The sequence below is a fragment of the Numida meleagris genome, chromosome 1 (genome assembly GCF_002078875.1).
Source record: "Numida meleagris isolate 19003 breed g44 Domestic line chromosome 1, NumMel1.0, whole genome shotgun sequence".
NCBI classification, from domain to species: domain Eukaryota; kingdom Metazoa; phylum Chordata; class Aves; order Galliformes; family Numididae; genus Numida; species Numida meleagris.
The window spans coordinates 167,077,285-167,093,897 of NC_034409.1; the positions used below are offsets into that span (position 1 = coordinate 167,077,285).

General features: G+C 44.7%; 1 protein-coding gene across 1 annotated transcript in view; it reads left to right on the top strand.

Moving 5' to 3' along the window:
* LOC110402348 (histone-lysine N-methyltransferase SETDB2-like) overlaps positions 1–16,613 on the top strand; it is a 36,927-nt gene that overhangs the window by 16,206 nt on the left and 4,108 nt on the right. The window contains exons 14-25 of the mRNA XM_021404374.1: positions 781–888; positions 5,444–5,838; positions 6,589–6,719; positions 7,829–7,923; positions 8,225–8,302; positions 8,575–8,710; positions 9,857–9,964; positions 10,690–10,823; positions 12,597–12,643; positions 14,315–14,373; positions 14,983–15,049; positions 16,366–16,488. Coding sequence (XP_021260049.1) covers positions 781–888; positions 5,444–5,838; positions 6,589–6,719; positions 7,829–7,923; positions 8,225–8,302; positions 8,575–8,710; positions 9,857–9,964; positions 10,690–10,823; positions 12,597–12,643; positions 14,315–14,373; positions 14,983–15,049; positions 16,366–16,488 — 1,481 coding nt within the window. The remainder of the gene's footprint in view (positions 1–780; positions 889–5,443; positions 5,839–6,588; positions 6,720–7,828; positions 7,924–8,224; positions 8,303–8,574; positions 8,711–9,856; positions 9,965–10,689; positions 10,824–12,596; positions 12,644–14,314; positions 14,374–14,982; positions 15,050–16,365; positions 16,489–16,613) is intronic.

Genomic DNA, 16,613 nt, shown 5'->3' on the forward strand with positions numbered 1-16,613 from the left:
AAAAGTCTCATATTGCAATTATGCTCTGCTTGAGAAGTTCTCACTTGCTTTGTTTTCAGCCTGCTGCCTGATAATTCACTGGATGTCCCTTATCTTACCCTGTGAGAAATATCACAGAATTACTTTTCTTTATATTATAAGTGTTTTATTGTATTTTCCCTTGGTTGTACCTCAGCATCTTAGTCTCTAATTTGGCATTCATTTTGGACAGTCAGTTTCCTGCATAAGAAATCACTTCTCTTTCATGTGCTTGTCATAGTGGCTAGTTCTTGAAGATCATGTGTTTCACTTTGAGTCCTAGGCTTTGCGCACGTATGCAATGCAGTTGCATTAAAAGGTAGCTTGTCAGACTGAAAATGGTAACCTTCATCACCACTGCACCTAGAGATGCGCTTTACATAGTAAAAAGAGGAAAACTGCCTGTGCTCTCATTTAGATGTATTCATGTATCTGCTCTTTCCTTTTTCTTTGGCTTATTTTTTTTTTCCCCAGAATTTGCCTGGAAGTTAGAACGGGTTGTTTAGACTCTGACTCTATCATGGTGCTTGACAAAATCTTTATTGCTAGGTACGGGTATTTGCACTCTTTGTAGCTCTAGTTGGGAAAGCAGTATTCACGTGCCAGGGACTCCTTGTATCTCTTGGTTCAATCTGAGCAAGTTGCCTGTGCGATGCTTTTGCCCTTTTTGTGTTTGGGTTTTGTTTGTGAGTTATTGGTGAAAAATTGTAAACACGTTACTGTTTCAGTTAATTCATATTGACCAGATGTTTTATTTCTTAGGCACGTGAAAGCTGGAACTGAACTCACGTGGGATTATGGTTATGAAGCTGGAAGTATGCCAGAGACAGAGATTTCCTGTTGGTGTGGAGTTCAGAAGTGCAGGAAAAAAACCTTATAGAGCAAGCATTTCTACTGTCAACACTTCGTGTACGTAGAGATTGATATGCTGTAAGGGACTATGCCCTGAGCAGTGCAGTTAAATCTCTGGTGCTAATTACATTGAACTAAAATGCCTTTTATTTGTTAATTTTTTAATTTACATGTCATTTTTATAATTTACATGGTTAAAACTGGTTGTCATACAGACAGGCATCAAACTTTTCCTGTATTGTATTTTCTGTGCTCCTAATCTTTCCCACTGCCCCATCTGCCACACCCCTTCCCTGCCCACCTTTCATTTACAAGCTGGAAGAAATCATGCTTTTCTGCAGTTTGCAACAGAAATGTGATTGGTGCACAGCAATGGTGGGTTGGTGTTTTCTGTGCCCTCCTACAGTTATGCTAATTCATAAGTCAGTTTCCTGAAACTCATATGAATGCAAGTCTATCTGTTTGGGTATTGAGAATTATTTAAATATACTTAAGTCCAGTGGATCTGGTGAGATGGTTTGTCTTGAATAGTGATGAGATTAATCAGCTTTTGCAGAGCTGTGATCATGCTACGCTGTGAGCTGGGAAAGTCCTGCTGCTAGAGAGAGAAATTATTACATCTCTCTCCATGCTTATGACATAGAAATTGCCCAGAGATGTGGTGGATGCCCCATTCCTGGAGGCATTCAAAGTCAGGCTAGACCAGGCTCTGAGCACTCTGATCTAGCTGTATGCATCCCTTTTCATTGCAGGGGAGTTGGGCTTGATGGCCTTTAGAAAATCCTTTTGAAATCCTTGGAAATCCACTGTGCCTCATTTCAGTGCCATGTTGTATAACATGTCATAGGTGAGACACAGAAGTCCTTGCTGTGTGGTTTGTTCGTAGGAAAGAATCATAGAATCGCTCAGGTTGGAAAAGATCTTCCAGATCAAAAAGTCCAACCGCAACCTCACCATACTACCCTAACTCTTAACAACCCACTGCTAAGTCATGTCCCTGAGCATCCAGACAGTTTTTAAATGCGTTCAGGGATGGTGACTCAACCACCTTCCTGGGGCACCTAGCAGTCTGTTAAATGACACTGTGTGCAGATACAGGAAGAGGCCATAAAATTGATAGATCACAGAATCATTTGACACTGTGTCTTGTCACTAAACCATGTCCCTAAATGCCATGTCCACAGCAACTCCAGGGATGGAGACTCCACTGCTTCTCTGGGCAGCTCATTCCATGCCTTGACCACTCCCTCCCCTGGCACAACTTGGGTCCATTTCCTCATGTTCTATCAGTTGTCACTTTTGAAAAGAGGCCAACGCTCTCCTCACTGCAGCCTCCTTTCAAGTAGCTGTACGGAGCAATGAGGTCTCCCCTCAGTGTCCTCTTCTCTAGACTACACCACTGCAATTACTTCAGCCATTCCTCCTAGTTCTTGTTTTCTAGTCTCTTCACAAGCTTCACTGCTTTTCTCTGCGTACACTTGAGCAACTCTCCATCCCTTCAGTGAGAGCCCAAAACTGAACACAGCTTGAAGTGTGATCTCACTGATGTTACTGTCTTCTTGTACACTTCCTTGGTCCTGTTGTCCATGCTAGTTCTAATGCAGGCCAGGCTCTCCTTGCCCTTCTTGGCCACCTGAGTACACTGCTGGCTTGTGTTCAGCTGGCTGTGACCAGCACCCCGAGGTTCTTTTCTGTTGGGCAACTTTCCAGCCATTCTTCCTCATTGGGTTCTTATGGCCAAAGTGCAGCATGTAGAACTTAACCTTGTTGCGTGTCATGCATATAGTATTTTGTCTCTGAAACAGGTGTGCAGGTGCATGGCTTTTGAATATGCCGGAGCCTTATGCAAAGAAGGTGGATTTTAGGTTGGTCCAGCAATTCATCCTAACTTCCTGAATTTCAGAAGCTTGAGTTTTCTTGATACTCTGTAGGCCATGGGTGGCAAATGGTGAAGAATTTCTGTTGCTGTTTGTTTGCTCATTGGCAGATTTTTGTCATTGGACTTCTTGTTTTACAAAGATTTTACACAAGAATTACTACTTGCAAGAGTTGGTGATGATTTAGGCCAGGCACGTCCAACCCATGGCCCACAAGCCTCATAGCCCTAGACAGCTATTAATGTGGCCCCTCAATATCGTAAAATTTTTGTTATTACGTGATTTTTAGCAATATTTTCCATGAGTTGATTGCATGTAGGTCAAGCATGGACTGCAAAAGTGACAAGTACAGTACTGACTCTTCTTCCCACACCTGCTGCACAAGCTCAGTCAGATTGAAATGCGTGTGTATTGTGTGTTACATGAACTTGTGCCACTTGATGAGTAAAACACAATGATTGCTGATGATAATATTTCAGTGTGCCTACACATATGTGTGCCTGTGAAGGGACGTGGTTTTTGTTATTAAGCAGATATGCAAGTTTTCTTGTTTAATTATTAAACTTGGACTTGTGTTATTTTGTAAAATAATTTATTAAATGAACACATTCACTACAGAATAAGTATCCAGAATAGTTGTGCAGTGCTGACAAATGTTTTAATTCTCAGCATCTCGAAAACCTCACAAAAAGTATAAAATAATTTGCAATATGTTTTTTTTCTGAGGATTTGAATGCTCATTTAAATGAATTAAACGTGTTTTCAAGGTGAGAATCAATTTACGTGTGCTATGTTTCAAACCATAAGAGCATTAAAAATGAAACTTATATTATGGCAAGCTCCAGTTATGGCTAATAATTTTCTGCATTTTGATATGCTGGCTAAACATAGTCCTGTGAGCAACAAGAAATACGCAGCCGTGCTTTCTGTTTTAATAAAGGAATTTGCAAATAGGTTTCAGGACTTCAAAAAATTGATGGTTGTTTTTGGAAACACTTGTGATTCCATTTTCAACTGATGTAAGTACATTACGTGCAAGTTTTCAAATGGAACATGTAGTGTTGCAATCAGATAATGAACCCAAAGTAAAAACTGATCATGTCTCTTTACCAGACTTTGATAAGACCTCTCTGACCAGAGGAAAACATGCTTTGCTTCACAATCATGCTTTATTCCTGACATTGTTTTTTTGGCGCGACATACATTTGTGAACAAGGATGAAGCACAGGAAGAGTAAAACCTCACTGAAAATCTCTGCTGAGCATCTTGAGAACTCATTGCAACTACTGCCATTGAACCAGACTGAGGTGTTAGTTTCACAAAAGCAAGGTCAAATATCACACTAGTGTTAGGTTTTTGTTGCCTTCTTTTTTATGTTTTAATATAAATATATTTTAAAAGTTGCTTATATTCATTATTTATGTTATATGCGGCCCAAGATTATTCCTCTTCGCTCAGTGTGGCCCAGGCAAGCCAAAACGTTGGGACACCTGTATTTAGGCAATTGTATGTGAGAATGAAAGAATGAAATATGTCCGTGAGCCTTCTGTGACTGTCAAGCAGGGATTTCAAGCCTACATCCATACTACAAACTGTAAGAGAAGCAGGAGAGCTCTTGGCCCAGAGGCAAGAGGACTGGCTTATGTCCACTGGGCTTAGGATTAGTCCTCTTTTAGCTGGATTTGATTAATATCTGTGCAACTGTGGGCAAAGGTGGTGCCCATGGCCCTAAGCTGTTACTTTTTGAGTTTGTTTTGGATACTTCAGACTTAAAATTTGGAATTGTGTTGTTGCACTATTAAAGGTTTACTGAACTGTTGGTAAGCCAGCACTGATAGAAGCCTTTTAAACAGGCGAGGATGTAGAAAATACCTTTGTCGCTGAGCTCACCTTGAATGCGGAAAAGCAGCTGGAAATGTCATTAAAAAAAAAAAAAGGTGAAAAAAGAAGCGTGTTTTATTGTTCTTAATTTTCTTTTCCAGTTCAATGGTAGGAATTACAGTACTGGGCTGGTGAGCAAAAACTGTGTCTTGCTGCTGAAAATACATGTCAAGAGTGTGTGGTGGGAACCAGCGGGAGGTTCCTGGGCTGTGGCCCTGCTCCGCACGGCGCTGGGCTTCCCTGTGGTGAGCGAGGCCGTCCCGGTGAAGGGATGGCAGCGGTGTATGGCCCAGAGCTACCTAGTGGCCTATGGGAGAGGACGTTAGCACCCAAGGTGCACAGCTCAGTGTAATATCCATACAGCTTGTGGTCCTAAATGTGCTGACTGAAGATCATCTGTGGCACAGCTGTGGTAGAAACTGGACTGCAGTACATTACACTGATTTTTCATTTTTATTTTGCTGACAGCGCTAATTGCCAGCTTGGCTTATCTCAGGAGAAGGACATGGCTCAGAGCCATTAGTGCCGGGCTTTGAAGCAGCAGATTATGAGGGATTTGCTGTGGGTTTTCCAGAGCAGAGAGAATAACTGTGACCTGTTCATGAGCACAGCCATCAGCAGCTGGCTGGAGGGGATCAGCCTGTGAGGAGTGAGGAATCGGGAACTTTCTTCTGGCTCTAGTCACCCGAGGATAAGCCTGGTTTTGCCCGCGTGACCGCGGCAAAACCGCAGCTAGAGGTTTGGGCTCAAGCCTTGACCACCCATTGCCCGGAACGGGATTCGAACCCTTGACCCCAGCTCTGCCACGCCCAAAGGCGCGGGGATGGGCCGAGAGCCGCTCCCTCGCCAATCTCCAATCCCCGCCCGCGCGCCGGACAGCAGCCAATCGGCAGCGCGAAGCCCCACCCCGTCGCCCCCAACCCCACGGCGGGCTTCCGGGGGGCGCTATTGAGCATGCTTCGTGCTCCGGCGGCGCCCGCCTACTTCCGTGCGCCCCCTCCCCCACGCGGAAGCGCGCTGCGGTGCGGGCCGGGCCTTGAGGTGGATGTGGACCGGTGCGAGCGCTCCACGGTAAGTGCCGCCTCTGCGGGTTGGTCTGCGCCCTTCTTCTGGTCCTGCTGCCTTGGTAGACATGGCAGTGCATGGACCGATGATGTTAGGGAGTGGCTGGGGGCCTCCAGCGCTGCGAGGCCGAGCGTCTTGGAAGCGGGTGAGAGTTGGGAGCTGATGAGGAGCCCTCCAGTTATCCCCGTAACATGGAACGGGTGCGTGAAGGCCTGTCAACCCATCCACCTGCTTAAAAAACGCATCTTTTCTGTGCTTTGGGTCTTTTAAAATACTTACTCTGTGGTAAGCAAAAGGCGAATTGGTTTTTGTTCTGGAAACCTTGCAGCGGACCGGTGTATTTATGCCACTGGTGGCGTGACAGAGAACTGTGGGGAGCGCAGAGTGCTTGTGCAGGTCGTACCCTTCTGCTTTCCCACAAAGAAGAGGCGTGGGGTGATGTCTTTCTTTTCCCCGCATCCCCAGAGGAACTCCAGCGCTGCTTGAAGCGAGCAGGACGGCAGTGAGGGTGCTGGGATCGGGCAGCGCCCAGGATCCTGCTCCCTGCCCTGCTACGCGTGTGCTGGCGGACCTCTGGTGCTTCTTGCTCTTCCTGGGCAAAAATGTGGTTTATTTCCCTGCACGGCTGCGCTCAAAATTGCTTCCGGAAAGGAAACAGACCGATGAGTAATGTTTCGAGGCAGTATATTGATGAGTTCCTCAATCACTGGGCACTTTGAAGCATTTTCATCCTCTTTTACTTTTGTTTACTGCTTTCTTCCACTCTGCTGCTGTTGCAAACGCTGCTGCTAGGACGCGTTGACGCAAAACAGCACAAGGGCCAAGCAGAGCAGCATCAGGGGCACACGACTGTCTCATTCCCTTGACTGCTTCCCCTTTGTTGTCTGTTTCACAGCTTTATCAGCTTTCTTGCTAGTGGAGATGGTGGGAGAGCCTCCAGCTCCTAGAGATGACTTAGTCACCTTAGGTTCTGCGGCAGCGAAGGTGAAAGTCACCTGTCAAAAGCTGCAGAAGGAGTTTGCAACAGTGAGTTGTTTTGCTATAAAATAAAAGGTGAGAAAATCCAGCACTGATAAATGGAAAATGACGTATGGTCAGAACAGCAGTCCTAACACTGATGCCTTCCGTACTGTCTGCTGTGTCTTAGGGAAGAGACCTAGGGACTGCAGTGCTTGGTTCTATCAAAGTGTGTAGAAGCAATCCAAAATGTGTTTGGAATATTATTAATTCTTAAGGAAAAAAAAATAGAGTGCCATTGTGCCTTTTTATTGTAAACGATACCCCACCATTTTGAAGGTTATCTTCTTCTCATGAACTATTGTAAGAGTAGAGAAGGGACTTGGAAGTGACAAGGATGATCAAAGATGCAGAATAGCTTCTGTACAAGGATTCTTCAACTTGAAAAAGAGGCGGCAGAAGAAAGACTGACAGATCTGTGGTACTGTGGGCCTTACTGCAGGAACAGTGGTTTCTTCCCCCTTCACACAGAGCACTCGAGGTGTTGTAAAACAAGTGGGCGTTCAGGCAAAAAAAAATTAAACGGTGGGGCTGGAGCCATGCCCTTAGCCTTTCCCTTGTCACTTAAGAGCAGTTAGCTGGGTCCACTGTTCCATTTAGCTCTGCGTCCTATTCCTGACGGCAGTCTGTAGCAGAGATCTAGGGAAGAGCATAGGGCCAAGGCGAAACTGCTGTTGGAGGCAGGATACTGAGCTAAGTCCTTCCACTGCTTCAGGGTTCCTTCAAAGGCACTGGAAACACAAAGGCTGACCTTGACCAAATGTCGTTGGTTATCTTTCAGCACGAGGATTCCTCCTCAGAGCCTATAAGAACGGAAGGGACTGCAACCTCCAACTTCAGCATCTTCGTTACCAAATTCCCAGAGCACCCAGAGACACCTCATCCAACTGGGAGTCATCAGGGCCTATGCATCTGCAGCGATTTCAGGTATTAACGTGCTGTGAGAACTCTTCCCAAATTGGGTGGCAAACCATTCAAACACCACTGTGTCCTGCTTTTAGTTTCCTTTTGTCTGTATTTCTGTTCTGTTTCCAATATTTCTATGGATTTCCATTTGTTTCTGTTGTACATTTATCTAATACCTAAGTTCTGAGACTGTTGTGATGATTACCGTGTAGATAGATAATGGAAGTCCGTCCCTGTCCTACCTTGCTTACAAGATGCAGAAGGGTATTCTGGGGCGAAAAAGAAATCAGATATGCGTGGAGGCCAGGTGACTTTCCTGACATAAAGTCTCAGTGGCAGGGCCAGAGGAAAAAAGAAATCCCCTTATGCTCTGGTGTTCTCATTTGAGACCTTCCCTTCCATACAATAGAAGGGATATGGAACTAACGAAGGCAGGGGTTGACTGTTGAAAGAGAGAAATACGTGCCAAATCTGCTGGGCTGTGAGATTTCCTGCTTATCTTGTACTTCTGACACTAGAATCCTTCAAATCCTTTTTCTTAAAAATAACATCAGGCTGTTCTTCCCCTTATTCTACAGATTTCTGGGCTGTCAGAGGTGACGTCTCAGGCATTTGGAGTATCCCACCTCGTGGGAGTGGGAAATTGAAGATTTCTGCCGTGGACTTGCACAGAAACCACAGACAAAGTAAAGCTTCTGCAACTAATGCATGGAATGATGCTGTAAATTTCTTGGCGGGGGGAGGGGAAGGGGGAGGGAAGGCTTATCCAGAAACGTTTAGACTGTTCTGTGAAATAAGTAAGTGGCTCCTGTTTCCCAAGGGCACTTTTTGTAGAGGAGCAAAGCACCAAGCTTCGGGGTATGCAGTGAAGTTAGGGAAGCAGTTAGAGCTTTGCTGTCCTCTGCTCATCCTGCTTGACGTATGACAGTTTTGTGAGTTGCTTTGTGTTTTGTCCCAGTCTTCCTGTTCTAGGTGCTTTCTGGAGAATGGCGAAAATGGTGAGAAGAACGTGTGCGTTTTGTTCGGAAGGGGAGGCTGGTTCTATAATGTACATTGCCAAAGAGCAAAATATTGCAGCTCATCAGGATTGCTTGGTGAGTGGTTTTCAGTTGGGCAGTACCTAAGGAGAGTGGAGAAGCACTAAAGGGGAAACTTGTTATATTATATATAACTGGACAAGCAGTAGAAGCAGTAGAAATATATATATATATATATTTTTTTTTTTTACTTTACAATGAACTCTGTCCTTGGTTGGTTCTGTTGAAACAGGAAATATTCTTCAAGTTTATGATATACTGCAGAAAGGTTCACTTCAAAAATAACAGTAAAGGTGGATGCATCAGTGGTCAGTCGAGAGGGAGCAATGGAAAATAAGTAGATCTGTGGTAAAGCACAACATTTGTAAGGATTTTGGGGAGAGGAGAGTGTGATTGCAACAGTTTGACACATTGCTCTCTGGTGTTTCCACATCTCTGTTCCCGATCAGTGTGTGTTCTAGACACATGCAGTCTAGCAGTAGAAATTCAGCCTCCTTGAGACACTGAACTGAGTGAACCATGTAAAAATATCTGTTAAGCTCTGAGAGCTTAAGAATCCAAGAACGTAGTTGCTTTTCTGGCTGTCAAAATGCCTCTCTTTTATGCTGGCGTTTTAGTGCAGCTGGTTCTTGGTGTGCAGAATCAGTTACAGATGTCATATTCTCCCATCAGTGAGAGTTGCTTAGTGCAGGAAGTGCAGAAAGCTTCTGGAACAGCTTTCTGGCTTTCACTATTCCTGCCTTGTTCTGGCAGGCTTTGTTTATATCCTTATATTTCTACTAATTTTTCATCAACAGTTCAAAAACTTAACCATTTAAGTGTTGGATGTTTTGTTTGAAATAGATTTTAGGGCTGTAAATGAATTATTTTTTTTCTGTTTTTCCCCTAACAACTTTATTAATGTCTCTGCCTTTGGAATAGTGTGCTGCTTGGCTTCCTCTTGGCCTGAGCAACCAGGCAGATAAGATGGTCGAAGTGTGGAGGTGTGCCGGCCAAACAACTTCTCCTCTTTATTCTGGGCATCGTGGACTTTGTTCATGCTTCTTACTGAGTTCATCTTCTCACCTTTTAATCTTTTAATTCATCTTCGAGTTATGTGAGATCTTCTAAGTGCAAGAGGAACGGATGTCTCTCCCTTCTGTCTGGAATACACTGATGACAAACTGGCTCTGTTAACACTTAGCGTTGTCTCTTTGTGCCTAGTTGTTTTCCTCTGGATTTGTGGAATCTGAAGAGTATAATCCAGAAAATCTAGATTTAAGGTTTGATGTGGAATCCGTATTGAATGAACTCAAGAGAGGAAAGCGTCTGGTAAGGCACTTTCTTTCTGAATCTGCACTTAGTCCTGCCTCATGGCACTGACGGGTGCAGGGTGCGCACCGAGGTTGTCTGGTCAGTTATGTCTGGGGAGAAAAAAGGAGAGAAAGACTCGATCCTCCTGACCTACTAAGACTGGGGATATTACAGATTCAGAATCAAAAACATCAATTTGACACGATACTTACAGAAATTCCATTATTATTTTTCCTGGTAATTGGAGTTTATTGGGTTTTCTGGCCTTTTTTTTCCTTAAGAGGCTTCCCTGAGAGTCTGTGATGAAATAACAATCCAGTGCCTGAAACAAAATTATGCGACCCATAAGGGTAAAGGGAAACAGCTTTTCTTTTTAGCAGAAGGAGGGTTACTTACGTGAGATCATCTCACTGGGTTTGTTTTCAGCTCTTCACCCTTCTTGGATGGAGCTCATTTCTTTACAAAGTTAGTTAGTCTAAAAAAAAGAAATGCAGTCAGTAAGTATGGAAATAGCTTGGACAAGATATGGAACGAGGTGGGAAGAGCCTGACATGGCTCTTTTTGTACTGCACAATGGGTGAGGTGATGCAGCTGAGGTAAAATAGCAGAGTGAAAAGTGGGGCAGGGTAAGAGTTCGGCATTGTGAGCTGGATGTGTTACGCAGAGAAGTCTTGCAATGACAGACTGGGCTTTCTGTAGAGGATAATGTTTGTTTCCTAAGTTGGATTTTCATTTTGTTGTAGGTGTGCAACTTCTGTCGCAAGAAAGGAGCCACTGTGGGGTGCGAGGAGAGAGCCTGTCGCAGGAGCTACCACTACTTCTGTGCCCTGTGTGATGATGCGGCGATAGAGACGGATGAAGTAAATGGAGTCTACCGGTATTGAACCGAGCCTTTTCTAATGTGGTGTGGTCCTGGTTTTGGTGGTGGTTGTTGAACGTGTGGTTGGATTTGATGGTTCTTCTGAGCTGGTGGGGTAGAGATTTGGGGAAGGGACTCAGAAACGCCTTGCCTGTCCTGTGTGGAGAGAAACTATAGCAAGCCTCTACTGAAGAGGTGGAAGAGGACTGAACGAGAGAGAGGTGGTGAGGCAAGTATCAGGAATTTGACTGCAAAGATTTTTGGGCTGGATCAGTGGCATAAAAGAGGGAAAATATTTGTTGCTTGCATGAAATTACTGGAGAGAAGAACGAGACTTGAAAACCTTTGGCCATGGATTGACAGCCTTCCTGCACTTCTTCATGGTGAAATATAATGTACTGAAAAATCTAGCCGAGAGGGAATCCCTTCAGTGAGGGGACAACTGGTGTTTTAAATTCTGAATTGCCACCATTGAGATGATGAGCATTGAAACAAGCAGAGCAGAATAGAGGAAGCACGTGGGGCTTTGCAAAAGGTTAATAACAGTGCAGGTAGGGCCGTAAGCATGATGCATAGTGCCAGTGATGGTAGGGAAATGCTTCCAAATAAGGTGGCCTGGGTAGTAAAAGCTGCTGTGCGTGCATTATCAGAAGTCCTCGTGCTTATGAAGGTTGCTTTTAACTGGGGAAGAAGAGATTTCAAAGTATGAGGGGGTTAAAAACCGCCACCGAAGGGCAGCGTTGGAAATTCAGGCCCATAAATAATGGGCCTCCAGCACTGTTGGTTTCTGACTAAGTTGTTAAGCATGCATAAGTAGTCTTCGTGCATCAAAACGAATTCCATGCAAAAGAAAAAAAAGCTGTCTTGTCAAGGAAACAGCCTGCTCTTCAGCACTTCCATTGTTATTTTTAAATATAAGAATGTCGCTGATTAGGAAGTGGTGTAGTAAGTGCAGTTCCCTTTAAAAATTGCTTCTAAACTCTTGAGCATTAGTCTTGGTAAATGGAGAATTGTATTGAAAAGATGAGCTCAACTACGCTCTTGACAAGGCAGTTCTGTTTAAAAAGTGATTTGGGATCCTTCTGTAAGAAAGGCGTTGATAGAAGCTGGTTTATGTCATCTACAAATAACTGGATCAGGAAAGTAAGGGGTATTTCCAAGTTGCATTTGTTGCATGTTGCATCTTCCAAGGAGTTCACATTGCTCACCTAAAAATGGAGGAAATATTCCCATCCTGCATGTATGTTAGCTCATTGTGCTTATAACTTGACGGTGACTGGCAGCACTGGCATTTAAACAAGTAGTGGAGCTGACGTGGCTGGTACAGGACAGGGGAGGCAGAAGGGCAGTAGTTATGAAAAAGTAACATTAGTACTTCAGTATTTCATCTTGACAGCGTTAATCTCATTTTCATAAACTGTTTCAGGAAGAGTACCACAGGTAAAACACTGTCTCAGTGCCATGTGGCCTCACATGCATCTGACCTGATTAAACAGTGAGCAGGGCTGAGCAGCAGGGTGATAGAACTGTTCATCCAAAGCTGCCGCATTCAGAGCCCACTGAGGCTTGGGAAGTAACACTAGAAACTTGTGCATGTGTGTGACTTCACAGCAGGTGCTCTCCTAGGTGGGTAATGCTGGAGAAAGATCCTGATTACTTTTTAGAATGTCTTTCGATTTACATTGACTGGATAGAGGGGAAAATACTCAAATGATTGTTAAAATCAGTCAGCGTAACTCTGTGTATGTATTTATTAATAATTTTTCTCTTAAAATTGAACTGAAATTTCAGAGTGTTCTGCTCAAAACATGACCCAGGCAACAGGACCAATCGCTATGGTGAGTTTCTTTTAATGGCTTCATTGATTTGTATTCGTAAAAGTTTGCATACTGTAGTCAGTAACACATTTGAACAAAAAAAATGTTATTCCCCCTTTAGACTGAGTGGTGGATTTCTAATCTTGGAGGAGGGGTTTGGTTGAGATCCACGTGCATGACAGAAATCAATAAGTTTTGTTGATTTAGGAAACGTTGATATTTGATCACCTCCAAATCTCCCCCAGAACTGACCGTGGGCCCAGTCCTTCGTGGCAGGAAGGCTCAAGCAGTTTGTAAAAAAAGCGTGTGAGGTAGGAGTGGTGCACAAGCTGGATGAGCAAGGAGAAGGCTGTTACAAGGGTGCTTACCTTGGCATTTTTGTCTGTAGCTACATTAGACCATTCACATCTGCATCTTCTCTATTCACTGCGGTACTGCTTAGACAGGGCCTTTCATTCTGAAGGATCCCAAAGAGCTTTCTAAGCGTCGCAAGAGTTCTGCAATCTGTGTTTAAGGATTGCTTCCTCTGCTGCAGAAATACAGTTGAAATGGACTGTCCTGGTGCTTGCTGCACTTGGAGGTAGTCAGGAGTCTCTCAGAGTCAACCAGCCCTCCAGGCACACTTTCCCTGGTAGTCTGGAGAGAACTGAGTTGAGAAACATCCCCCTTGTTCTCGGTACAGACTGCTTTCCTATATGGAAACGTCAGGCCCCTGCTGTGTGATGGAAAGGGGGCAGGGTGCCTAAAGGACCAAGAGGTCTCGCTGCTCTGTGCTGCAGGGAGGGGAGGGCAGTTTGGACTTGGAAATGGGCTCCAACCTTTGCTTGGCTGGAGGTGTTGGACGTTCCCCGAGAGCAGGCTGATGCACGCGGAGGAGCTAAGAACAGTCTGTGGGGAGCGGGGGAGGCTGGGCTGCTCTTTGGACTGTGTTCCCTTGCTTTCCAAGGCACTCCAGATACGCTGCAAAGCATGGATCAGGAAGAGCTGAGGAAACCCTGGTATTGATCAAAGGTGTCCTGACAGACAGCAAGCCACGCTTTGTGCCTATGCCAGTGCTTCGTAGTGCTCCAAAATAGGCCACCCAGCTTTATTTTGGGTGGATGTGATAGCCTGTGATTTTCTTTCGGGCCACAAAAAATACAAATGTACGGCACAGGACCCAAAAAGAACAACTTGTTCTAACAGCCCTTCCTGTACCAGCAGTAACTCCTCATTCCCAAGGCGTTTTCTAATAGGTTACACACTTGCTACATGCTAGCCTAGGCATATAGAGCTGTAAGGGAGGGAGGTGTGTAACTCCACTGCATTTAAAACCCTCCGGTTTTGGTGGTGGTTGCACTCTTCTCCAGCTTTCTCTCCTGTTCTGCTTATGATGCTGGGGTGGAGAGAGGCTGGCGCGTACTGACAGGAGGTGCAGAGTGAAAAAAGCAGAGTTTGCAGAGATCTTCGCAGCTAAAAAATGCTTTGTAGCTTAAATAATAAAAGCTCACCAGTAAAATTGCTTCCCGTTAGGAGCTCTGTTTTCTAGGAGCAAAGGAAACTTAATGTAATTTGTATGCCTTTGGGACACCTAAAATAATTATTTGTGTAGCCTTAGTTCTGCGTGTGTGTTAACGTTAACAAGGATTGGCTGGAAAAAAAAACAGCCAGCTTTCATAAATGTGTCATTCATTGTTGTCTCTTGATTTCTAGGTGCAGCTAATAAGAGGAAAAGACATGTATCGAAATCTTCCACCGTCATGGAACAAATGGTAATTCTGAATTTAAACAGCTCTAAAAACAGAAACCTCCATCTGCTGCAGCAAAGGACTTGTGTAGTGAAGTGTTTTTGACGGTGCATTAAGGGAGACTCTTACAGGATTCTCTTGGCTCCACCAGAGCTTTCATGGGAATTCTCACTGAGTGCTGGGCATCAGGATTTCTCCTTCCTAGAGGAGCTGGCCTGCAGCTTGCCTCGGGAAGAGCTGCTCCCATCCCCAGGTCTCTGCATTAGAGGGGAGCGATGTGAGGGGGCGTGGATGGTCTGCAGCTTCCAGGCAGTGCTTTTGCAGCTGGGTTATTTGTCCCCAAGAATTTCTCAGCTGTTGAGTACATTGTGCAAGTGCGACAGTAGCAGTTAAGAAGGGTGGTGTCCCTCATAGGGCTTTCCTTAGAGATTTTACTTCCAAGCAGCTTTTGCTTCCCCTTGTAGAAACCTGAATGTCTGGAGGGGGGCACTGGTGGGTACGTGGAGAAGCTGACTCGATTCACAAAATCATGAGCTGCTTTTTCCCTGTCCACTAATATAGAGGTAAGATATGGAAAACAGAGCAGTAAACGTCACTGTGATGTTAAAATATGTTGTATTGATTTTCTTACAGGGAACAGAAGAGACAGCAGAAGAAAACAGATTACGAATACTAAGAAGGAAAAGCAGCAGACACAAAGGTGTGACCGACTTTATGGAACAGCTGCATTGCTGCCCTGCTGTGTTGCATTGATGTTCAGTGCCTGGAGATGTTTGATTGCAGCGGTGCTGAAAACTTCCCTTTTCCTTATCTGCCTGAGACAAGTGACTGTTGTGGCAAGGAAGTCGGTGTGATTTGCACGGTGACTGCACAAGCCGTAGCCACACAGCAGTGTGTTGCAGCTCCCTGGGCAGGAATCAGGCTTCCTAAATACTGCTGCTCTGAGATAGCACTGGGGGGATCTTTGGGATCCTAGCTATACACTGGCTGCTTGACAAGATGTATAACAGCAAAATCAACCACTTGACTCGTCCTTGAGTTCTGCAGGCTTTCTGCTGTAACCGCTTGTCAGGGTGATGCTTTTGCTCTGAAGTTTGGAAAGTGTTGGTGGTGATTGTTCAACTTCCTGGGGCCGTGCTCAGTCTGTGGGCATGGTATTGTAATAGTAGGCAGCTGCATCATGTTTTTTCTGAATTTCTTCAGTCACTATAAAAAAAAATAATAGGGAACCTTTAGAGAGTCCTGGCATACTTGTAGGGCATCTGGTGCAAGCAAAGTGTCTTATTTTCTAAGGGATTTCTCCAGTAAAAAGTAATGTTATTTCTGATGGAGACTCTCAGACTTCTGTGTACCCTTTCCTTTTGTGCAGCCGCGTGAATAGGTGTGACTGAACCCACCGCTGACCTGCTGGTCTGAGATAGGGGAAAAAAAGACCCACAAAACCCTGCCTATTTCCCTAGCAATCCAGATCTGACAAAGCAGGCCCGTTAAATGGGCTGCAGTGACGTTACAGAAATAAATGAAGTTATTGCCTGGATCGCTTGCAGTAAAAGTAACATCCAGTCACTTACCAAATTCAATACTGGTTCACTCCTTGCACTGCGTTCTATCCTTTGTCCTGCTCATTTCATGGTGCTGTCCAGAGGATTTAAAAATAACTAAGTTGTATGAAAGCACATCACCTGCTTTCCTACACGAGGGGGTATCGGGCAGCTCTAGGGATGGTGAGTCTGGTGTTGGGGAGGCATTCATTTCTGAACAAAGGCAAATCTAGAGTTTCTGTAAACTTCTTACACCTAGCACAGTGTTTATATTCACCTGACCACACTGGTTTTCCCTCTGCAAAGGGAGTGAGTAGCAAGAGGAGCCAGGGGGGTGTGTGTGTCTGGATGTGTGTGTTACCAGAAGCGGGTTTTGAACCCAAGTTTTGGTTTCTGAAATGAATGGGTGAAGCGCAAGCTTCCAAGTGCTTAGGATGTGTTATGTTTAAGAGTGCATGTGTTTGTGTTTTAACAGTCCGAATCGACTTTCTCAGGAAATGCAAACAAGCTGGGCTTCTGGATGACATATTTGAAGAAATGTTGGACACACTCCATTTGGCACAGGAGAAGCTGATGGATGACAACACTTCAGAGACAGGTAAGGAGGTCTGCGGTGACTCTGCTCTCACAGCAGAAATGTTGCTCTGACTGCCAGGCACTTGAGTCCTCAGGACAGTGACACGGGGCCATCGTTAGTCCTTGGCAACTGGCTTCTGTCAACGT